Here is a 25,629-nt window from a genome sequence, read left to right on the forward strand (position 1 = left end):
CAGTCAGTTGGTTTTAGCTGTTCATTTTATGATGTTTAATGCTTTAGACCAGGGATGTCAAACCGGTCCTTCGGGGGCCGAAGTCCGACACATTTTTGACACAGCTCAAATTAATTGATGGGTCTGAATCAGGAAAGGTGTGGTCCATCAGGTAGAACACATTCCTCCCTTTTTCAGTCCGGCATGGATCTGGCCCTCCAGGCCTGGGGTTTGACACCTGTGCTTTAGATCATAGATGAAATTTTAGTATAATACCACTTTAATAGTTCTCAGGGCACCGATGTCAAGAGACACCCGTAGACGATCTAGAAGATTTTCACACAAAACAATCATGAAAATCTGAGGTAATAGGCATTATTGCCGGTCAAAGACTGCATAGTGGATGAATATGGTAGTATGTAACATGCAAGAATAACGACAGAAACAGTAAAATAAAAGGTTTTGAAAGACTGTGTTTATTAAGCGTACCATTTATACCAGTCTTGTAATGAATACATTGTATAAAAAGTGCAAATGCATCAATGAAACTATACAGAGTTATAAACATAAACCAGGAAACAACAGTGACCCCAGGATTGCCAAGTGAAAATAAGCAGCCACAAGATTGTGCAGTCTGATATACAAAACCTCTGAATTAAGAGCTATGCGAGTACAAACACACGTCAAGGTACCAAATTTATTATCGCATCTTGCGATGCCTGCACAACATTTTGTACAGCAAAACATTCTCATAATGCACAATGATTTAACTCAAAGGCACTCTAACAACATTTTCTCTGTTTCCATTTTCAATTAAAGTCAATGGGAATCGATAAAAAAAAAATCCAAAGGCAGGCAGATACTTACTTAAGGAGAGGGAAGGTTGTGGGTCCAATAGAGCCTTCCCACTCATCTCCCGGTCCCCTCGTTGCAGCGGTAGCTCCCCCATTGAAATACGTCGCCATGGGGGACTTTGGAAGTCTTTGGGAGCCGAGTCCTCCCGAATGCAGGTGGCTCCGTATTGCACACAAGCGAGTGTGCAAAAGAGGACGCTCACGTCTACGCAGTATGCAGTGGTTTGTCTTCTGGGTGACTCGGCTCCTGAAAACTTCCAAAGCCTCCCTTGGCGGCAGAGAGAGAGCAGTATTTGACCAAACTGGTCGATTACTGCTACGGGGGAGCCAGCGCTGGAACTGGGACCGAGAGAGGAGCGGGAAGGCTCTATAGGACCCAGAGACTTCCCTCTCCTTAGGTAAGTATCTGGCTGATTTTTTTTTATCCATTCCCATTGACTTTAACTGCATATTATGTCCTTATTTTTATAAGAAATGAAACGTCTCAAAAATCTACGTGTGAAAAACCAAAAATTAGAAAGCAATTCCCAGAAGACTTTTTGTCAATCTCAACATAAGAGACAGAATGTAAGATGGTCATTGAGAAGCTAATAAATCTGAGGTGATGCAAATTTAGGCAGCAAGGAGCTGCATACATTTGCATAAAATCTGCACCAGTTCAGAATTATTAGCATCTCACTGATCACCTATGGTGGTGATGGAAGTATCCTGGCCGGTGATCAAGGTTCAGAGCACCAATTATACAGCAGCTTAGTCCTTCAGTGATGACTACTTTCTGAGCAGTCAAATCTACACAGCTACCAGCTCACTGAGAGGCAGTTTGCAGCTTTGATTTGCCTGTAGTCATTTCTGGTTCCTGTTTAACAGAAATGTGCTTTTCAGCTGCTATTCTGCTCAGCACGCCAACATATCCTGGTTTGCTATCCCTCTTGTGTCGTGTTACTGTTCATAGAGTTTTTAGGCCATATTTAATGTGTTCCTGTGTGGGAAAACACAATTCCTAATGTCGGCATGGATTAATTTCTGACCAATTTACCTGACCTTCTATGGTGGGGTGGGGGTTTAGTAAAATGTGCCACATATTCAAATAAAGCCTCTTAAAGCTCCCTTTACTTGGTCATTCTGATAACTGACCTTCTAGGATGGGAATGAGGACTCAATATCATTGTAATTGCTGTTGTACTCAAAGTTTCCCCTGAAACCCCCAGTTTTAGAATACAGTGTGATCATTTTATGACTAAGAGGGGTCTGGCTTACAATAGTCCCCCTTCACAGTTTCTAATGAATGCCTTTACTTTTAGCTGCCTGAAAATTGTATCATCTCTCCCTACAAGTGCACCTCTCCCACTTTATTCTATTTTGCAGTCACAGCGCTGAATGGGTAAATCCCGTACACATGTAGCAGAGCTACAGTGAAACAGGCACATTGCTTGCTTATAGGCTAGCGATGCATTCTGTAGCCATGGAGACTGGTAGAGGGATGACAGTACGGTGCACGACTGTATGAGAAGGGTAAGAAGGGGAACAATAGCCTTGGCCTGTGCATGGGCAAAATGATCCAGCAGGCCGGATGTCTTACAGATGCTTTTGGGCTGCTGTTTACTATGTTCTCAGCAGAGGCGGCCGCCCCGACCAAAAAACATCTAATTGGTGTATGAAGTCTAACGTACAGCTGTCATTGCAAGCCCCCACAGGGACTGTCTTGTCTATTGCCTGAGTTCATAAGCTCCTTTTGGATTGCTGGCACTGAGGCCAGTTGGTACATAAAATGGATTTTAACCTTTGTAGTAATCTGTTTATGCCTGTATTCATTTCAAACATTTCTGTATGACAAGTTGCCTTGAGGCAGTAAAGCAAAGAGAAAGTTAGAGCACCTTTGTTTAAATCTAAACCTCTTTGACTCACCTTCATCAGTGTTGGTCATTTTATTATTTTCAAACACAGAAGCCAAAGATAGCAAACATAAAAGCAACTTCAACAGACCTATTTAGCTGTATGACAAGAGTTGCATTGGTTGCTGTGTAAGCAACACGATAAACGGAATGTTGCTTATGCTGTAAATGAGCCCTTTTGGTAATGTGGCTTAGTCATCTGCACAGTGGTTGAAGACACCTGAACGGACACCTATTTTCCATACATTATGAAGTACAATGTTTCAAGCAAAGTGTAGAATTTCTTAAATATTTCCTTTAAATAGAACATGCAGTATGACAGATGATAAAACAACTAATCTCTTGGTAAGTTTTACATGTGGCTGATAAGGGGCAGCAGACATTTTTTTGCCGCAATGGACACATATAAAGTTACAATCATGGATATGCAAAATATACACAAACACAATATACCACTTATAAGCAGCACTCCAGTAAATGCTTTCCTCTCACTTAGAGTGGGAAAGCCATGTTTTATAACTTCCTGTGTGCCAATGAAGCAGCTTCCTCCATCCTTCCTGTCCCAAAAACCCACAGGGGAAAGTCCTGGTTCCAGCTCCCTGGAGTATATTTTCATCGCATCCTTACAATCTTTTCTGGCTGCCAATTAACCAGATGATTTACATCAAAGTTTTAAACTCTAATCTACAAAGCTATCCACAATCGTCATCCCCTGTACATCTCTTCACTAGTCTGCAAATACCATCCCAACAGCAATCTCAGTTTGCTTTCCTCTAAAATCACTTCCTCCCACTAATGTAAACAGGACTTCTCATGATGCTCTCCCCTGCTAACACCCTTCCAAAACCCATCTCTCTCCTAATCTTTCAAGTGCTCTCTTAGGGCTCGTTCACACTGTAGGCATTTTCGTTTTGTTTTTTTTACACGCGGGCGATTTTTAAAATCGCTCACCAAATGCTTGTGCAATGAATGTCTATGAGAAGGTTCATATCAGCGTGGGTCATGCACTGTCCGTTTCTGTTAAGCAGTGCGTGGCCCATTTTTGAGGCGATTTCACCTCAATGGAAAGTATAGGAGAAACGCAAGACACTCACAAAGTCACTTACACGTACAGACCCTTATAATCTAACCAAGGACAATCCACTTTCAGCCTTCAGACAAGCAGTGCTGTTTTCTGGATATAGTCCACAACCACAACAACCCTGAATGAACTTTACGTATTTTCCAACCTCTTGTTTCCAACCCTTTCTCTTATATTGTAATCTCTCAAGGGCAGGGCTCTCTAACTTTTTGGACTTGTAAAATGCTGTATGTTTGGTTAATTACTAATTGGTCATTATTACTATCTTACTTATTACCATTTCTGTATTATGCACCGGTGTCTGTATTTTTATGTATGCCTGTCTATTTCTTACTCTATACAGCGCTCTCCAAAGAGAGGTACAGATGGTTAAGACTGGGTCACTCCAAAGAGAGGTACAGGTAGTTAAGTTCCTAGCATGGCCCTGGGGTTTTCAAGGACAGCGAGTGAGGAAGAATTCCTTGCTGAAGACACAGTAATAAACCGCTAACAGGTTTAACACTTCTACAATTTATCGAAAAGACAAAAATATTTTTTTTGACTCAAAATCACCTTAAATAACATTTATAAGGCATTGTATCGTAGTGACAGTCTTCTTTCTGCATTTAAAAATACTATCATTAAATCTTAACAGTGATCACTGTTACATGGCAGACATCGATCAGTTATCGGGACAGGTTGCAAAGGCAATGCAGAACAAACATAAGGAGTGTAAACAGCCTAACAACACAGGACATTTACACAGTTATTGGTCAGTGGTTAAATGCAACGTCATTATAGTTTCAGCCACTCCCATCTGTGCCACCTTGCTGCTCTGAGGCATTCATCTGGAAGAAATGATAAGTAAACTTCAAAACTGGAAAGTGGCAGTCAGTCACATGACTAATGAAACCAATCTCTCGAAAAACCCAGAAAAAGGAAGTGCCATATGATAACGCCAGCATCCCTCTCCAAATAACAAATAATTCCACAATGGTCACATTACTGCTTTGTTCCAGTGTGGATTTCATTAATAGCTTCATTTTTTAGAGTTTGGCTCTGAAGTTTTGGAAATAAGTTTGATGCACTAACCATCATTTCTGAATGAAAAAACAGCGTTTAAGAAATGTGAGGTAAAAGAACATCCCAAGTGGACAGACTTTAGGCTATTAGCAATTCTGATGCAGGCTCTTATGTATAGACGGTTCAGTAAATTTGACAACAGCCATGGAGGTGTGGCGAATACATTTCTAAAGAAATGTCAGAAATTCTCTGGTGTAATTTTGCCTTCGTAACCTCACCTCAGCTGAGGGTAACATGGCTGATATATCTTTTTATTTTTATAGCAAACTGAATAATGCCCTTGTCCTATTTTAGCAATCTATAGTACAAAAGGGAACCAGTCCTGAAATGTTATTAAATATTTAAAAGGTCATTGCTGGACATTCTTGAGAAAAACAATACTTGCCTGGCTGTATCACATCTTCCCTGTCCATTACATATAGTATATCGTGAGACACAGACCAAGACAAAGCATACAGATTAGGTGTGCATTTCAACTTCCCTACCCTGCATTCATCTTGAAGGGACCCGGAAGTGAAAGGTATATGGAGGCTGCCTTAATTCCTTTTAAACAGTACCAGTTACCTGGCAGTCCTGTTGATCATTCTGGCATCAGTAGGGTCTGGATCACACACCTGAAACAAGCATGCAGCTAATCTTGTCAGATTTTTGTCAGAAACATCCAATCCGTATGCTTGTTCAGGGTCTATGGCTAAAAGTATTATGCTAGCTACATACAATGCAATTTTCTGACAGATTTACTGTCAGACCAATTATTTCTAACATGTTCAATCTGATTAACGATTGATTTACCGCTAACGTCTATGGAAAATCGATCGGAAATCAGATCGGACATGTTGGAAATAATCGATCTGATAGGAACTCTGTCAGAAAATTGCATCGTGTGTACCTAGCATTAGGAGCAGAGGACTGCCAGGCAACTGGCGCTGTTTAAAATTACACTAATTATCAGCCTCCAAATATCTTTCACTTCAGGTTACCTTTAAATACACAAGAAGCTAGCACTGAGGGCAGCACCATTGGCTTCCATATAAGTCTAGTTTCCACTAAAGGTGCTCATCAACCAGATGACAGCAGCCCAATCGGCACAAATGTGTTATTCCCCAACTGGAAATCGATTGGGTGGTAGCATTTTACCACCTTCCACTCATTCTTTATAAGATGCCAGCAGACATCTGATCAAGCCTCAAACTACTGCACTCGATAGCTTTATGTAAAATGTTGCTATACAAAACAATGTGGCCATGAATTTCCTGCTGCTCCTCTCCCATCTGATCATCTAAATGTACTGCAATGCCCAATCACAGCTTCATTACATAAAATGAAGTAAATTGGAATTGTATCCATCAGTTTGTGGGGTTCAATAGACCACCAGCAGATTCAAAGTGCTTGATTCTGCAGTAAATATGTACAGGATATCAATTAGTGAATATCAACAAAATATCAATTAATGGCTGTCTACCTTAAGGTGGACCAGATCATGCCAATGCATAGATAAAGTATAACCTCTACGGAAAAAACTTCAGGAAGATAGTATGGTTGAGGTGACCCACCAGGAAACCTCACCGGGAACAGTTCTCCAATCATCCTCTACAACTTGAAGTGTTGTAATTGGCCGAATAGCATGGGAGTAATTATTACTTCGACCTATCTGAAACCTAAAACTTCTAGAGGATGATGTCTTTGGAGAACAGTTAAAACAGTAACCAATCATGTTATCCAAACTTCCCTATGAGGTTTCCCGATGGGTCATCTCAACCATACAAGCGCCAACTATAGTTGCTTACAATTCTTAAAGGGAAATTCCTCTTCTATTAGAAAATTGCCATAATATATGTCCGTGCAAAACCACTAGTCCCCTCAATGGCTTATATTGTGTCTCCGAACCCAGAAATGTGCAATAATAATTAAAAAAAAGGAAATTGTGAAGAGAGGGAAAACCAACTCTCCCACCATTGATGTGTTTTGTTTTGTTTTTTTACTATACATGAAACAACAATGTGGCTTTTATATATTATTTTATAATCTTAAACATCATTGGAAAATCCCAAGTCAAGGAGTTTATCTTTTATCTTACAAAAAAGCTAAGATACATCTCACCATATTGCACTTGTATAAATTGTAAAGGTTCTACCAATGGATATATAACACGGGGCCTGCCATCTTGCTTTTTGGAAATTACATTACCTGAAGAACTGAGGTTCCTGAGGGAGGTATTTTGAAGACTAAAGGGTTGGCTCATCCTCTGCCAGAAAATATTTACAAGAGAGGGGCACCCTAGCATCAAACACTCAGGCAGTGAGTGCCAGCTCTATAAAGAGTCACAAAGAGACTCAACAGTAAAAGAGGTTTTTCTTCTGAAAAGGGGCCTTCAGGTTTGCAAACAAAAGTTGCACGTATAACCACATTTCTAGGGGAACTTGGAGACAGATTCTGTTTGCAATGGAGTTCCTGAGAAAAAGGTGTAAGGAGTTTGTAGAAAGGGTATATTGGGGTTTCTGGACTCACTAGTCACTAGAAAGCTTTGGAACAATGCTCAGATATGTCCTCTGAGCATTCCATGGCCAAGCCACACTGAAGCTTACACCTCTTAGCTGCTTGGTATTTTCAAAGGTAGAATCGTTTTGTTTACTTCATACTTTTGAAATAAGTTACTGCACTATTGACTAAAATGACTTCATCCTCCGTGTATTATGATAAACTCCCCACCCTACAAACCTCCCCTTATCCACCTCTGTGGGTCTTTTACTTTGGGGTCACACGATCCCACCATCTGGATGGCGAATTATAGCCATGATGACCCACTACCAGAAGCCAGTGAAAGCGGGGTAGGATCCTCAACATAAGGCAATCACTGGAACTTTTGGATGTCTTGGTGAAACTCAGGGGTGTGACAAGGAGGTTTACAGAATGGTGATGGGGAGGGAGAGAAGGTAACCAAGTTAGTAGGTGGGGAAAGAGGGGGAGAAAACATTAATAGCAAATACAGGCATTATACCCAGTTCATCCATGTGGCTAAAATGCTTAAACAGCTGAAAAGCATGTTAGACAAATGGTGCAAAAATAAGCATTAATGTGTATACACTAGTGCATCTTTAAATTAGTTGATGAAACAACAACACATTCATTGCTCAGTGTCCATATAGGACGATATCTGCACCAACATATTAGCATGCGAAAAAAACAAGTGAAAACCACATTACAATGAAAATTTCATTAGCAAAAAAAAAAACGCTTTACAGAGAGTAAAGTCACACTGTAAACCTGCCTATGTAGACCTAAATACCCTTCCACTAGTAGCAACACGACTTATCAGTTTTCTACAGGCAATTCAGGTGTCTGCATCGTCCAAGCAGCTGATGTACCAAGGGCTGGTTAGACATAGTTTTAAATAAGGCTTACATTAAAAATAATAATAAAAAAAATCCATATAATAGTTAAACAATGTTATGAGTAAATACAGTCTTCAGCCATTCACTAGTTCTAACCACTGCTACAGTATTCAAAATCTCATAGCTTTTCAAGCAAGGCAACATTACGCTGCAAATGGAACATCTCACATCTCTTTCTTGTGCAGTCAGCTCACTGTATGTGCCAATGGCCTGCACAAACATGCACTTTCCCAGGCATCCCAGCAAGTCCCTTCGTTTCACTGGGCTAAAGCTTTCTTCTTTGACAATTTACTGGCCAAAAATATCACATTTCTCTTTTTATCACCAAGACTGAATATGTGAATAGGCAAACTCGTCTAGGTAGCAATACCAGTGCAGTGTACTCCCCAGGCTAATTTTGGTGAGCACCTGGCTGTCACTAGCTCCCCTCCTCATCCTATGCTGTAAACAGAGTTGCACGGAGAAGCACCTCCCCTGCATTCTCCCATCGGCAGGTAAGATTCTGCAATAAAGTCTTGCAATGCATATAGCTGCCTTGTTTAGTTGATCAATTAGACAGGAATTCTGTTGTGAAGCATAACCCAAATGTTTGTATAAATTTGGTACTGGGAAGGCTAGTAGAGACTACAATGTAAACGCAACACACACTTTATAGTGTGAAAGGCGCCTTAGTATTTCTATAAGCTAATTAATATTCCTTGTTTTGATCTGCTAGGACCTAGGTTCTCAACGTGTGGTACGCGTACCCCAGGGGGTACTTCTAATGGTTCCAGGGGGTACTCAGGCTTGATATACTTAGCCAAGAATAACAAATTTAGAGTTTTAGAAAATGATAAATCGTATTTAACCCCAACCCCAAATTAGTATTTTAGCTAAATAAAAGCAATAGTAAAGGCTTGGAAATAGTTTAGAACCAATTATAATGTACTACGATTAAATATATATTTGTCAAGGGGTACTTGTGATAATGTTTACTATGCTGGGGGTAATTGGTGAGTACAAGGCTTTAAAAGGGGTACACACCAATAAAATGTTGAGAAACACTGTGCTAGGACATTCAAGAGAGTTTTACTTTTAATACTAAAAGGGAAAATATTTAACATAACTAATGAAAATGTGGCATTCATTTCGAGACCAACCTATTGGTCTAAAGCTACATATACAAGCTGGAATTCCATTGTTTCGGGTGATCATTTGTGATACTGTTGGTTGTAAATCGAGAGTTAGTACAAGTGCCCCCGCACTGGCTACAATTCACTAAGACACGTTTGGTTAAAATTGATTCGGTACCTCATGCAACATTTTAGATTTTTTCCCCCAAATTCTCTAAGAATTTCATACATGCCAAATATATACCAAAAACCTGCATGACAATTCAGTAAGATTTTTACCTAATGGATGAAAGATGTGAAACAGATAGCATCTCTTTTTTATTGTACATTGCAAGGCCATGGCGAAAATGGTAATTTTGTCACTCGGCACGGCCACACTACTATAGCAGTAATGCTATTGTGCGCACTCCACGCAAAGGTAATTCAGGTTTTTAGAAATCTCCGGACCCCAAATTACTTCTTCCTCCGAGTGGCTATGACTCAGAGAGAGAACCGGGTTTTTACGGCACTGGGAATTTCAGTGGCAGCAGGGTGAGTCATCATTCGGTTCACCTGGCACCCAACTGGTGGCATAGCCATAGAAATGCCAGTGTTCTTCCCAGGCTCTTTTAGCCAGGTGCTCCACCGGCTAGTTTTGGTGAGCACCCGGCTGTCATTGGCTCACCTCCTCCTATGCTGTAAGTAGAGTTGCGCACAGAAGCACTGGTCCTGCATTCTCTCATCTCGCCCCACCTGGCTACTTTATCATACCACCCGGCTGGAAAAAATTTCTGGGAAGAACACTATATCCAGAACATGGTGTATAAAATTAGTGTAAATTGTGGATCAGCTCAAAACAATTAGTATCTTATTAACCATTTTTAATTACTATATAATATTGTGAACTTAGAGAAATATATTTTTATTATTAACTTTCTTATTTTACTGTAAAGTTTAATGAGTTCACCTTTTTTTTCTGCTCATTTGTCACCCTTCTATAACCTTACCGAATAGCCGTTTTTTAGTTACAGACGGTAATTTACCTAACTAGTCGATAATTTTAGTTTTCAATGCGCTAACTGCCTTAGTGAATACATTACAAAAACTGCTTTACCATTTTCTGCTTTACTATATGCAGTAAGGCTTTGTGAATTGAAGCCAATAGATCCTGTTCACATTTGATTGATACTGTTTTACTGTAGTTTTTGTGGCAGGATGACTCCCATCCATTTACACCCTCTCTTTACATAGAACAGAACAGGCTGCTCGACTGTACTGTGATCGCTCCTAAACAGTCACCTGAAACTATTACAATACCATAATATAGCACTTGTATGCAGCTTAATTGGCAAACTTTATAAGCACAAGGAAACGGTAGATAAGATAACTCCACAGGGCACAATAAAGCCTGGTTGTCAGTCACCAAGAGTGAAAAACGTGCTCTGCAGGAATAGAATGAGCAGACATCAGACAGCCAACAAAATGATCTTCTGCTTCAGCCCGTTTCAGCATTGGGAGCACACAACTGGCTGCAGTGATATTTTTGGGACAACGCTCTGTGAGGTGCCTCCTGCCTCTCTCCATAGTAAACTATGTGAAAATTCACAAGTATGCATTTTCACTGGCTGCCAGCAAATTATCAGCCAAAATAATCATTAATGATGTTTTGGCCAGTAATATATGGGCATTTGGAAAATGATTTACTGCAATAATAAAGCCACATTCTCTTCCGCTGACCACAATACCAGGGAGAGGTGTAACTGGGCCCCAAAATGAAGCATTTACTTATGCTTCTAACTAAATGAAAACTTTTTTTTTAGTCTAAACACACAATAAATAAATTAAGCAAATGTGCAAAAACACAGTATATTCCCTTCTAAAAGTTTGCCTTTGTTTTAAAGGAAACATTTGACAGTAATGGCATACTGATTTTATACACGCTGTAACACCAATAGTTCTCTCGTGGAATGCAAAGACGTAGTGCGCTGGAAGGGCAGGGTCCACCCTTGTCATAAAAACTGCATTGTAGCCCTGGAAAATGTATAAAAGGCATTGAGAAGTGAGCTAGAGCAGCACAATCTAGAAGAAAATGGAGCAGGAAATGTAGCCTTGCTGTAGACGTTGTGTCGCACACTTACAGGAAACGTTCTCACACTCGTTGGCTCACTCGCACCTGTGAGCTCCTCGCGGCTTCTAACTTAGATTTTAGATCTGTAGGTTTTTCAAAGAATCGGACAAGGGAAGGTTCGTTCAGAAGTGAGGCGAGGATCTGTTCAAATGCAAAAGACCACTCTGTGTTTTCTTTGGGAGGCTGAGACACTGTGCTGTCCACCTGCTGTACCGATCCATTTCCCTGAGAGCTGTCTTCAGCAGTGGTACTTGCCTCTAATGAGGGAGCCTTGACAGGAGAAGTGTTCTGTAGTCTCCGCCCCACTTCCTCCATTCTCAAGAGGAGGCTGGTCACAGCTGCAATGGCACGGTACAGCAGTTCTTCTTCAGGATCCCCATGAAATAAGTTGTATAAGGTCTTCGAAAACTGGATAAACTGAGACTAGAGGAATAGAAAAGTAATACAATAATTATTAGTTACGTAATCTTTACCTATCTCCAATTAAGATAATGAGGGAAGGCTGGAGTCACCAGTCTTATTTTCTGGCTAAGGTCACATCCATGGTATCATGTATGACCTCCTCCCTCGCCTCTCATCAGTCTTGCTTTCTGGCTACTCTCACATTTATTGTATCATGTATGCCCCCCAACACACACCTCTCATCAGTCTTATTCATTGTAACACACACACACACACACACACACACACACACACACACACACACACACACACACACACACACACACACACACACACACACACACACACACACACACACACACACACACACACCATCCCATCAGTCTTGTTTTCTGGCTACGCTCACATCCATAGTATCATTTATGTCCTCCTCCCTCGCCACCAATCAGTTTTGCTTTCTGGATATTCTCACATCCATGATATAATATATGTCCTCCTCCCTCACCTTCCATCAGTCTTGCTTTCTGGCTACTCTCACATCCATGATACCCTCTGCTGGTGCTAGTGTGACATTAAAGCACTGACAGGAAAGATATGTGAAAGTGAGCAGGACCAGCTGGTTAGCAAGACATGATAGGAGGGCAGCCTGCTCCACTCATAGATATAATATGTATTATCACTTCTCTGTGTCACTCTGCATGGGGAAAAAGAAGGAGCAGTACTTGTAGGGGTGGGAATATGACTAGGCTAGGAACCATACTTGTGTGACTGTGAGTGGAGGAACATAGACATGACCAGTCTAGAGTAATACTTGTTTGGAGGACATAGCTAGACACTGCTTTTGGGGATAAAGAGACAGGCTGGACAATACTTGCAGGGGGACATGGACAGGCTGGAGACAATGTTTGTGGGAGACCACAATTGGCTGGGGACAATACCTGTGGGGAAACAGGGTCATGCTAGTAAAAATGCTAGCAGAAGGACATGACCATAATGAGCACAATGCTTCAGGGGGAAGGGCGGGGAAGTAGAAATACTTTGGGGATTTGTAGGGGCAATATGTGGGGACATGGCAATACTGGTGTGGGCAAATGTCAATACTTCTTGTTGAAGATATAGCAGTTAAAGGTTGGAGTATATTTTTCCACATTTACAAGATAAACAATAATCAGCGAAACTTGTGACATCTGACTGTAGAAAGGGCCAGAGGGACACGCTAGGATACCTTCACATACTGGTTAATAAGGAGGAAGACAGTGATCAACCAGGAGTCCCATCAGTATACCCATCACCAACTATGTGCAGCTGAACTGTTTGTGTGGTAAGACTGATTAGCCTTAACCCAACTGGACATTATGTAACATTTAACAAAGGTCCACTTGAATTAGACCTACTACTAAACCATTCTTCACAGGAACCAGCAACTCAGCCACATAAACCAAACACGCAAATAACATTACCAATGATAAAAAAAAGTACTGATTTCTTGCCATAAGCTTTAAAATCTGCTTGTGCCTAGTAAAATAAAATGTTTCACAAGAAAGCTTGGAAGCAATATGGAAAGCTTAGAAGCAATATACAGGAGTACTGTGTGTGCCTCACATCTTTACAGACTTCATGCAGACCCTGTCTAGAGGGTTTGCAGCGAAATAAACAGAAAGCCTGCATGTATAATGAGCAAATATGGCTTCCTCATGTAATAATTAATCATAAAAACAATTGAGGAAGTTGAGAGAAGAGGCACCCATGGACAAGTCTGCTGTTGTACTGCTGATTTGGGAGATGTACTGCTGGAGATGGACCCATGTAGATGGTCCGAAGGTCCAGAAATGTAAGTCTTTTATTTCCTTCTAAAAAAATTATTTTAGACATTACTTGCCATGAGAAGGTATCTTTGTTTCCCTCATTAAGATGTTATTATAATTTTGCAGGAGAAACTGAAATCCAATTCTTTAACCATTAGATTTCTCAAATGTGATTTAATACTGTTTCTGTCTCTCTATCCTTTATTTTGTTCAACTGGTTCAAACTGAAGGACTTCTTTTGTTAGCATATCAGAATGTACCCTTGATAATATCATGATGCATATGTACTTGTGTATGTGTGGGTGGACATGTTGCCTGCACCACTTTTTGGCATTGATCTGAGACTGAAGTACCTACCGAACTTATAAATCAAAAAAACGCTGTGAACTGTCAGGTCACAGCTTTAACACAAAAAATGTTACTTTAAAAAGATGCAAATCCCACCCATGTGCCACTGCATTTATAGGCATTTAGTCAGCATGCCAATGCAAGTGTGCTACAGCAATTCAGCAGCTGTATCACATGAAATACACTGTATGTAGCGTTTTGTTGTTCTTTGTTTTTTGTTTTTTTTCTACAAATGGTCGTACAGTCCCCCAATGTGAACAGAACAAATGACAAATGTTCACATTGGATTTTGACACCTGTTGCTGGGAATCGGGTGTTGGCTGGTTGACTCCCTGGCTGTGAAAAGAGTTGTGGTCTGAGCGATTGGGCAAATCGTTTATTTCTGTGCATACAGTCCCCCAAGCCAATGGCAATTTTGACCAATTACACTGGAGTTCTTTTCCTTTTAGGGAAATTAACCTATATGTTTTACCTGGCTCATTCTGGGTAAGTCTTTGATGCTTTCCTCTTTGCGCACCAGTTCATCCTGCCACTGTTTCAGATAAGCCTGAATATCAATTTTTACTTTGCCTTCAAATAAAAAGAGAGAACAAAATAAATACCAAAATAGCATGGCCACGATTTTCATAGTGCTAAGTTTATAAATGGGCAATCAGATTTTCTACCATGGATATGCCGACATCAAACCAACAAACTAGGATTCATGTAATACGATAGAAGATTCCCACTCCAGTGACACCAACATTGCCAGTGGAAATTTGATCAGAAAAGTCCCTGCTGGCGATTGTGTCACTAGTGTGGGAACTGCCTGTGTAATGTAGGTCTAAGAGATAAATATAAATGCCTTGTATATCTTAACTAGAGAACATCAGTAGAACAGAAATGTAGACCTGTAGTCTTCACATATTTCAGGTAACTAAGGGAATTAATTCACAAAAGTACCTTTTTCGGGGCTCTTTGTTTTGTCATCAGGACTGTGATTTTCAGTTGGAGACGTAACTGTTGAAAATAAAAACAAGTCTTTTGTATTCTATTTACATGCAGATGCAGTTTTACAGTTTAAGTAGGTGCTGTGCTTGAAGGACCTACTTACCCCAGAAGCAGTGCTCCGCAATACACACCACTCAGCAGTGTCCATGCCACAGCGGTGGTGCAGAAGTGCTGAATGGTGTGCATCACTTGGCATCATTTCTAATATGAACCCTCATACTTTCTAGGCATATGTGTAAAGATGCCACAGCAAAGTTCCCGTTATCAGGAACTCAGGCATCCGGAAGTCTCAACTAACTGACATGCCTGAGGAGGATAACAAGGGCAGAACTTTCTGGGCGCCATGTGCTACACATCCTGCAGCTCCCAGTGGCTTTCCGCCATCCATTTACAGCTCCTGATATGTCATGTGACACGCCAGGAAATCTGTTAGGAGCTGCAGGATGCGTAGTAGGCAATGCCCAGGGGATTGGTAAATTCTGCTGCTCCGGGGGGGGGGGGGAAGGAGGTTAGTGTTATTTTTGCGCTGGTTCAAGTAACCCGCAAGCACATGTATCCTCCATCAGGAAATACCCACCTATGTTGAATACCAGGGAACTTTACTGTATATTTCCCGATAATGTTCATAAGCTAAGCCAAAATAAATAATTATAAAACTCTTAAATTAAACTGCCAGAATGTTCTTGAGATATGGGAGGAAACCAGAGTATGCAGTGGAAACCCACAGAAGCATGGGAAGAACATACAAACTCCACTTGAATAGTATTTAAAGTGAGAATTGAACCTATGACTCTGGCCACCATGCTGCAAATGTTCCTGAAAAATACATCAGCATACATAGCATGAGAAGGTTATTCATAGTAAACGTTAAGTGGGAGTTTTCAAAGTAACATGTGGCATGGGCAGAGCAGTATAAGACCTGAGATAGTCCAAAAACTAGAAGGGAGTTGTTGTGATTTATTAGGAGTGACTGAGTGGCACCGGCAAAGGCTAGCGAGTATGCCTCCTTTTCAGCCTTTGCCAGTGTATCTTCTAATGGTGCCACTCAATCACTCTTAACAATTTTGGATTGGGTTGATAAAGGATCTTGGCAATCCAAAATGGAGGTGTCCTGATGCAAGAGTATGTTTTGAGACCTCTTCAGTGCTGGCATTATCATTATTGTATTCAATTCTGGCTTGAAGACTATGGAATGGTGTTGTTTACAGGTATATACTATTACCATTGATTAAAATTGCAATTTTTCCTCCACACCAAAGGGTGTACTAGTTTTCGTCTTCTTGAGCACCAGAGCTCTCCCACATCTTCCCCTTCCTGAAAAGAATAATGGTGCCCATCCACGGTGTGATTTTTAGTGAATGAACATATTTTTTGATAAGATCATTCAGACTGATTGAAAAAAAATTGTATTTAATCAAACCGCAGCATCAATGAATCTGCCACACCAATCAATTGTTTCTTTAAAGATTATATGATCGTTCAGGATAGTTTGGGTCTACCAGCCTCTTTGTTTTCATACAATATGATCTGAATAATCTGATTGAAAATACAATCATTTACTAAAAACTCTACCGTTAATTGGCAACTGAACCTTTATGGCCAGCATGCAGTTGCAGCAGATATTGAACCTTTGTGGCCAGCATGCAGTTGCAGCAGATATTGAACCTTTGTGGCCAGCATGCAGTTGCAGCAGAAATTGAATCTTTGTGGCCAGCATGCAGTTGCAGCAGATATTGAACCTGTGTGGCCAGCATGCAGTTGCAGCAGATATTGAACCTGTGTGGCCAGCATGCAGTTGCAGCAGAAATTGAATCTTTGTGGCCAGCAAGCAGTTGCAGCAGATATTGAACCTTTGTGGCCAGCATGCAGTTGCAGCAGATATTGAACCTTTGTGGCCAGCATGCAGTTGCAGCAGATATTGAACCTTTGTGGCCACCATGCAGTTGCAGCAGATATTGAACCTTTGTGGCCAGCATGCAGTTGCAGCAGATATTGAACCTTTGTGGCCAGCACGCAGTTGCAGCAGATATTGAACCTTTGTGGCCAGCATGCAGTTGCAGCAGATATTGAACCTCTGTGGCCAGCATGCAGTTGCAGAAGATATTGAACCTTTGTGGCCAGCACGCAGTTGCAGCAGATATTGAACCTTTGTGGCCAGCACGCAGTTGCAGCAGATATTGAACCTTTGTGGCCAGCATGCAGTTGCAGCAGGTATTGAACCTCTGTGGCCAGCATGCAGTTGCAACAGATATTGAACCTCTGTGGCCAGCATGCAGTTGCAGCAGATATCGAACCTTTGTGGCCAGCACGCAGTTGCAGCAGATATTGAACCTTTGTGGCCAGCATGCAGTTGCAGCAGATATCGAACCTTTGTGGCCAGCACGCAGTTGCAGCAGATATTGAACCTTTGTGGCCAGCATGCAGTTGCAGCAGATATTGAACCTTTGTGGCCAGCATGCAGTTGCAGCAGATATTGAACCTTTGTGGCCAGCATGCAGTTGCAGCAGATATTGAACCTTTGTGGCCAGCATGCAGTTGTAGCACATAAATTGCCCTTTCCTGCTCAATGTGTGAAAAAATAAAACCTTTCTGACAACATCCTCAACTTTATGAAAAGATTTAATAAAGAGCAATGAGAATTGGTTTGATACTGCAGGCATGGCAATGGGAAGAGAGATATACATGACTATTATCAACACACTAGGGAGGGTATGGGAAGGGATACATGCTGGGTTACAAGCAGAGGAACTAGGTAGGAATACAATAATCGGCAATGTGACCTGTGGTAACGCCCACTACCAGCCCACCTGTGTGCCTGCACTGATGCCAGCTGATTCCTAAGCACAGAACAGGGATGCTGTGAGAAAAAGGGGATGTGGAATATAATACCTTCTTTTTTTTAGTACTGCAAATATGGAAGATATCAACGGAGGGCAACACTGTTTGGCCAAATTTAATAGCTGTGCATTTTATTGGACATTTAGTCGGACTACTTCTAACTACAGTGGACCATTTTTGATCTTTTACTGGGATCCCTTTTTTAAGCATTATTTTGTGCGGACAAGCTCACTGCAGTGAGTCTGAGTGAGGGTTGTGTGTCTGTGGACGGATGTGATTTAAAGGGGAAGCTGCTACTTTTAGCCTAGGATCAATGGTTGTAACTGTTCATCTATTGTGAATCAAATAAAAGTATCTCAACTTTTATAGCGCTGTGGACATTGTAGTAGGAATACAATAATATTATACACCTGAAGAAGGACCTGCATGTTTGTAACATGTAGTGCCTGTTCCACAATACAAGCAACTTTTTGCAACCAGTGGTGTGTTGCCTCCTCTCTTACTTTGGTTGTACCTGGACCGTTAGAGCAATCCGGTCGAGGCTTGGCACCCAGAAGCACACTATATGGGAGCTGTTTTCTGTGGAACCTGTCTCTGTATGTATAGAAACAAGGTATGAATACAACAAACCTGTAGAACTGTTGCTGCAATGCTGGCCGCAAAGAGTATGTGTTTCGACTGTAGAGGGAGGAAGTGAAGTCAGATTATCTTTTCTGTTTTGAGAATTAAAAGCTGCCATCTAGTTAGGAAATGCCCACTCTCCTGGTTTGAGAGATGTAGGTATACCTTACAAAAAATGAAACAGAGGCAACAGGAGCCAAAATGGTGTAGTATTTTCTGTCAATTGGAGACTGAGAATAATAGTGGATACTCACAAAAGGTTGCTATGATGGGCAACCAACCAAAATAGCTTGTGGGAGAATAACCATCTCTCCTCGGGTACAGGGTCCACCACTGTACTTTGGTCGCTCTCTAAGTAAAAAATAAGCTGGTACCTGCCAAATGGAACAGCTGGCAGGAGGATGCCCTCTGCAGGAGGGTAATAGACACAGGAGGAGGAAGAGTCACTCAGGAAGAATAAAATACATTAAAATCCTAAAATCAAGATTTGGAAGTGGCTTATGTCTAAGATGACACAGATATAATATAAACTGAAATTTATTTGCATTAGGGCAACACGTTTTGTGAGCATACACCACTAACTCCATTAGGCTAAATATCAGAGCTAAGGGCCAAAATAGCCTAGCATTGGGCACCTCACTCTCCTGGTAGCTACAAGTTTTTGTGAATGGATTGTGAGTGAGATGATAGTTTTTCTAAAGAGAATTTATCTGGAATGGCTGCATTGCACAGTACCTTGATTGCCTTTAGTAACCATGGGAAATCTGGGAGGGTGAACTAGGACTTTAAGCATCCAACAAGGTTTTATTTTATTCATAGCTGAAAATGTGCACCATAAAGCTGTAGTGCAGTAAAAGGACTATTACATTTACCATTAAGTTGGCTGAAATGCATGAGGTCTTCTTTGGAAAGCTTGGCTTCCTCTGAAGGGCTTACAGTACCCACTTCAGTAAAGGCTGTCACACAAAGCACAAACAATAAACCAGTATTGTACAGGGAAGCAGTCTGGCTGTACACACATCTATTTTACATTAAACCTGCAGTATTATCACAACCATACACTCATATGTTGTACATCAGATAGAGACTGTGGATCCCATGACTACCACCTTCTTGTTTGAATTGGATTTTACTTCCTCTTGGTTTTAGAAAGTTCGACAGAGCAGGAAGCTGATTCTGGGTGGGGAGGAAGTGGCAGTTCCCATCCTCATTCCCATTCCGATATACTGTGTCTCTGCACACTGCACACCAGAGCTGCGACATGAATGTGCTTCAAGCTGCGCACTGTGTGCAAACGTTACTGCAAATCTATGCAACTTGAAAATGGACCAAATGCTTTCACTGAAATATTTCATTAGTCCATTTTACAACAGTTTTTCATAATAATTAGTATAATTCTGTATCATAGTAATTAGCATAATTATCAAACATCTCAAATTTAATGACATCCCTACTGACTAATATGGACTTTGGTGCATGCAGATTTGGGCAAGACATTTAATAAACCAATTAAACAAACATAGCTGGCACTAGCGTGTAGCTTTTGTAAAGAAAAAAAAAATAACTGTCAGTCAAAGGGTTGCCTAGTGCAGCCAAATGAGCAGGCGGCAGGAAGGAGTTATATTTACTGTTCCGTTCGGCTTCTTCTCTTCCTCCACTGGTGGTTCTGAACTTCCGGCAGGTCTTCTGGGTCCCAATCACATGATATGACAAGTGATCAGGATCCAGGAGACTGTGTCAGTGTTATAGCGTCACCCTGTGGTTTTGAAAGAGGGGTGATGGAAGAGAATCTTCCATCACCGGGTGGCGCTGTAACACAGACATGGTCTCCTGGATCCTAACCCCTTGTCATATCGGGAACCAAGAAGACATATCGGGATTACATCACCACCGCAGTGGAAGAAGAAGAAGCCGATCCAGCCGCCCAGACAGATATGTATGAAAGCTGAAAGCTCCCTGCCACCGCTCTGCATACCCTGCCGAGACTGCCGGACTGGGGAAGCCACACTTCCCGAGCTAAAGAGTTAATACCTGTAAGCTTTTTGTATGCACATTACCCATTTTGCTCAGTCAAAGCAAGCAGACTATATCATTAGGATATTCATTAGTATCTATTACACTACACTTACCCGGAGGTATATGCATTTTGAACAGCAGCTTGAGTCTGTCAGTAAAGCTGCCATTGAACATGATATCTAAAGTAATCAAATGAGAAATGCAAAATAATTACTCTTTTGTACAGCATGTAATCAACACATGCAGTACTATGTTATTACTACTCACCAAAGGCAAAGGCAAATTCCTTAAAGTTGATAAGACCATCAGAATTTTCATCCAGCAGACGGAAAGTCCACAAGGCAAGAGAGTCTACACTAGGAGAGTAAGCCCAGGGACTGAGGAGATGGTACAGGGTCCGGAACTGTTGGCAGTCTACGTGATACTGTTCCAGATATGGCAGGCTTGGATCATGATGACTGAGGATGCTGCTGTTGTTCAGACTCCAGTAACAAGACAAAAAGTGTTCCCTCTGATGAGAAAAAATATACAGAAGGATCAAAATAAAATCTGCATTGGACTAGTCCCATATGTAGTCTCCTATCATGTTTAGGGATAACATCTTCAACCTAACATTACTGTAGTAAGGCCAGCCACAAACCTATAGATTTTAAAGCAAACCTGTCAGGAAACAAACATAACAAAACAGATACTTACCCAAGTAGTAAGAAGCCACTGGATGCTCCAAATACTTCCTAGATCGACCCTCTTTTTGTTCGTGGCAACGCTCCTATCTGTGAATGATCGGGACTGTACTGCACATGCATGAATATGGCCCGTCCCTGCACAGTAGCATGAAACTGCGCATGCATGGAGAAAAGCTGTACACAAGCTGCTTCCTTCTACAGCACAAGCAAGGACCAAACTTGCACATGTGCAGTACAGTCACGCTCATACACGGACAGAAGCATGGCTAGGACAACATTTCTGACAAGCACTTGATGGATATGTTCAGAAGGACTCTGCCTGGGAATGGTGGTGTTGAGGGTGATCCGTGGAATCTCTGGATTATCCAGAGGCTTCCCACCACTAACACCTTCCAAGAAAAAGAAAAAGCCATCCAGGGCAAAGTATAAATAATCAAAAATAAGAAAAAACCACTGAATCGGATCTCCAATGAAATAATCCAAATCTTTATTACAACAAGCTAGGTAAATTAAAAACAGTTTAAAAAGTTAAAAAAAAAACCCCAGAGGCTGCCATTTATAATGGTTGTTGAAACCCTACACTATGAATAATTAATAAATAGAAATTACAATACAGAATGAATCTATATCTTCCTGGTCACTACAGGCGCTCAACGTGACCAATAAAGACCCCTAAAAGTGCTCATAGTGCTAATGACAAAAGTGCCAGTGCTTCAAATAAATTAATACAGGAGGTGCAGCAATCTTGTGTGCATGCCCACGCCCCCACAAAACCATGCGGGCGTGTGTATACACACATATGCGTGAATCAATACCTACACTACCATACCATCAGTGATATATATACAAAAATAAAAATAATAAAAAGTGTTTTAATTTCTAAATCCAGTTCAGGTTCACTTTAATGCAATCTTCATATACTATCAATTTTAAAATTGTTCCAAATGAATGTAAAGTGATTGTTTGAAGGTGCCATAAAACTTTTGATTCAATGTATTCGAAGTCTGCTATTCAATAGGGGCAGAAGGAAGCCCCAGATAATTAAAAACAGCAATATGTACCATCTCAGGTACACTTAAACAGTTTTTCATCGAGAATTGACCTGTGTTTAAATCTATTCATTTTTGCTACAATCTTGAACAATTTTTCTATCCCTACCGATTAAAATATCCCCACAGTATAATGCTGCCACAACCATCCTTCACGGTGGGAATAGTGTTGTCAGGGTGATGAAAAGTGGTGGGGTTTTCTATGATGGTCAGAAAGTTTAATATAGGTCTCATCACAGCCTTCTTCCTGGTGTTTTGGAAGGCCACCACACGCTGTTGAACAAACCCCTGCACATCTTTTAAATGCATCTCTGATGAAGGCTCTTACACAGTTAAAAGTTTTGGTGGGCACCTTTCTGCTTCTCCACAACTTTTTGTCTGACGCAGCTCTGAGTGCTCCATGGTCTTAATGTTGATTACTTGGTGTTCCAGAGTCAGAGGCCTTTCAGAACAGGTCTATTTATACAGCCATCACTTGATAGATCATGTGATACTTTGTCCACAACCTGACCCAAATCAATTAATTAGGAGATTTCTGAAGTTAGTTGGTTGGACCAGATCTTATTTGAAGGACACCAAAGCTGAACTCAGTTGGAAGAAATGAGGAAGCAGACATGACATCACCACTACATTGTGCGCATGCACTGAGTGCTCTCAGCAGCGGGCATGTAATGTAGGACTTACGCAGACAGGCAAACACCTGCCCACTAATGCCGGACCCGGAAGAGGCTGCCAGGCGCATTTAGGTAGCAAAAGAGGGGGACGGAGGAGAATGGGGAGCAATGGGCATGAGGACAGCTTCCCATATATGCCTGCTCCACCCCTTTTTCCAAATTAGTTCAGCTCTGGTATCTTTTAAGAGTTTTAGAGCGTTGGAAATAGATACAGACTATACTGTTATGGCCATAATATAAAATTCAAATGAAAATACATTTTAAATCTGGGATGTACGTGTAATTAAAAAAAAAACAGAACAAACAATGAGGGGGATGAATTAATTTCATGAGGCACTGTAGCTCCCTCATGCAGAAAGGCCCTGAGTGTACTGTTGCACTTTGTGCTACAACGGTGTGCAAAAAATGGTGCTCTTATAATTCTTCATATTGACTTACAGAGGCAAAATCAATAATGTTAAAAGTATTTTAAAAATACACCTATCTTTTAAAACCATATTTGGACTAGGAAAATGTCCACCAGAAATGGCAAGAACAAATGTAAACAAAAATTGTGCACCGTCTTTGGATGTATTCTCAGCAGGTTCATATGTCTTTCTAAGTTTTAATACAGAGTGATACCAGGAATCAATGGTAGCCAATAGGCAAAGGCTAAACATTGCATCAATTGGAAAGTGAAGGGCAGACTCCACCATATCCATTGTCACTTGATTACGGTATATAAATCGCTTTGGATAATTTCATTGTAGAATAGAACTGCAGTTAAAGTCCTGTGCCCTCGGCACCACTCTGGAATCCTCTGGTCCCCCGCTGTCACTTAGTTTCGTTTTTGACGACTCACCAGTCGCCGGCCGCCATGCGTATTATTGGACGCATTCACCAATGCAATTAGCGCTATTGCGGACCGCAACGTGTACCAAAATACGCGTTGCCGCATTCCGCACGCGTATTTTTGTACGCGTTGCGGTCCGCAATAGCGCTAATTGCATTGGTGAATGCGTCCAATAATACGCATGGCGGCCGGCGACTGGTGAGTCGTCAAAAACGAAACTAAGTGACAGCGGGGGACCAGAGGATTCCAGAGTGGTGCCGAGGGCACAGGACTGCTGCAGGGGGCTGGTAATAGCCTCAGGTAAGTAAAACTCTTTCCCCCCCATTCAGTTAAGGTTCCCTTTAAGAGCTGGCCAAGAAATGGCACTATTGTTTCCCAGGTACAGTAATTGCAACCAATGCCAATGTTTTTAATTCATTTTGGAAATTATTTTTTTCCAGACTTAATTGTGTATCTGATCTTGTTTTTTTTCCCTTGTTCTGTGATTACCCCACCCATATGACCCTACAAACATAAGTTATCAACTGGTAAACTATTTTTCATTTGTACCTCAGTGGTCCCCAGGAAAGCATGGAAAGAAATAAAAACCTGATAGCAGTTCTAAACTTTCTTCTCTTACTTCCTGTCAATGACCTGGTGAGAACGTGTCAGCAAATCTCTACAGCAGAGCAAAGGTACGGTAAAATAGATTAATGATTCTTCTCTATTGAGGACTAGACTTTTTTAAAAAAAATCTTACATTTGGATGTGGTTGTGTAGTTACAAAGGATATTGTAAGAACACAACCACATCCAAATGTAAGTTAACTTTCTCTCCATTTGTTGTCACCACCTGCTCTTTACCTTATAAAATGTTCTTTTTCTATGAAATAATGATCGTGAAGAAAGATAACAGTAATGACAAGATAATATGGTACCTTAAATAAATGATAGAGTTCCTCTAGGTCAACAGCACTAAATTTGACATCCTGTAAAACCACTCGAACCTGGAAAAACAACAAAAGAAAGGAAAAACGCTTTAATGCAATAATTGCCATACTACACCATAAATCAGTGAAATGTTTTTTCTCAAAATCTGTAAAAAGAAGTACAGATAGATGGCACAAATGGGCTGTTCTTGTGCTAACCTAAATTTTAAAAATGGTATAGTTTTTCAAAAACATGTTACTTGGTTGAAAGTACAATACTCTTCTAGTAAATGTTTTGTTCTGCTTTACACAGAAAAAATAAACCCCTTTAAAAGGAACCTAAACTGAGGAGGATATGGATTTTTTCCTTTTAAAATCTGCCTGATTCTCCTGCTGATCCTGTGTCTCTAATACTTTTAGCCACATCCCCTCAACAAGCATGCAGATCAGGTGCTCTGACTGAAGTCAGACTGGATTAGCTGCATGCTTGTTTCAGGTGTGTGATGCAGCCACTACTGCAGCCAAAGAGATTAGCAGGACTGCAAAGCAACTGATATTTATTCAAAGGAAACATCCATATCCCTCTCAGTTAAGGTTCCCTTTAAGGTCTATGGCCTACTAGAGCGCTTTTAGCCTCGTTTTGCAATCGCTGGCGATTTCAAAAGCGCTAGGCTAATGAAACTCTGTACAAAGTAAGTCACCTCGGGTATCCTTTAAGCTGAACTTTATTTGAAAACAAAGGCATGGGTAGAATGAAGGTAGTCACAGACTTATCAGGTTTCCTATTCAATTTCTGGAAGATTCGATCACTCTGACCCCATCTGCCAGAAATCTAAGCCCCAACATGTCAGGTTGATTGTCATTTTGTCCAAACTATCAGGACTAGCCCAAAACTGACAGCTTTTTACGTCTTACTTATGTGACTGCTACATAGGAAAAAGTAATTTATAGTACATTTCACTCTAGGACAGATGCACTGTAT

General features: G+C 41.0%; 1 protein-coding gene across 3 annotated transcripts in view; it reads right to left on the bottom strand.

Annotated features, from left to right (window-relative positions):
• Positions 1 to 434: 434 nt before the first annotated feature.
• Positions 435 to 25,629, bottom strand: part of TBC1D8B (TBC1 domain family member 8B) — a 93,018-nt gene continuing 67,823 nt past the window's right edge. The window contains exons 15-22 of one of the 3 annotated variants that reach the window (XM_068251046.1): positions 24,657 to 24,725; positions 20,767 to 21,010; positions 20,613 to 20,678; positions 19,356 to 19,439; positions 14,977 to 15,033; positions 14,507 to 14,604; positions 11,490 to 11,902; positions 435 to 4,633 (exon numbers count right to left, since the gene is read on the bottom strand). In XM_068251046.1, coding sequence (XP_068107147.1) covers positions 11,501 to 11,902; positions 14,507 to 14,604; positions 14,977 to 15,033; positions 19,356 to 19,439; positions 20,613 to 20,678; positions 20,767 to 21,010; positions 24,657 to 24,725 — 1,020 coding nt within the window. In that variant the 3' untranslated portion in view covers positions 435 to 4,633; positions 11,490 to 11,500. Of the gene's footprint in view, positions 4,634 to 5,709; positions 11,903 to 14,506; positions 14,605 to 14,976; positions 15,034 to 19,355; positions 19,440 to 20,612; positions 20,679 to 20,766; positions 21,011 to 24,656; positions 24,726 to 25,629 lie in introns of those variants that run through there. The other 2 variants (XR_011023580.1, XM_068251047.1) reach the window with 2 other exon arrangements.

Source organism: Hyperolius riggenbachi, chromosome 8 (genome assembly GCF_040937935.1).
Source record: "Hyperolius riggenbachi isolate aHypRig1 chromosome 8, aHypRig1.pri, whole genome shotgun sequence".
NCBI classification, from domain to species: Eukaryota; Metazoa; Chordata; class Amphibia; order Anura; family Hyperoliidae; genus Hyperolius; species Hyperolius riggenbachi.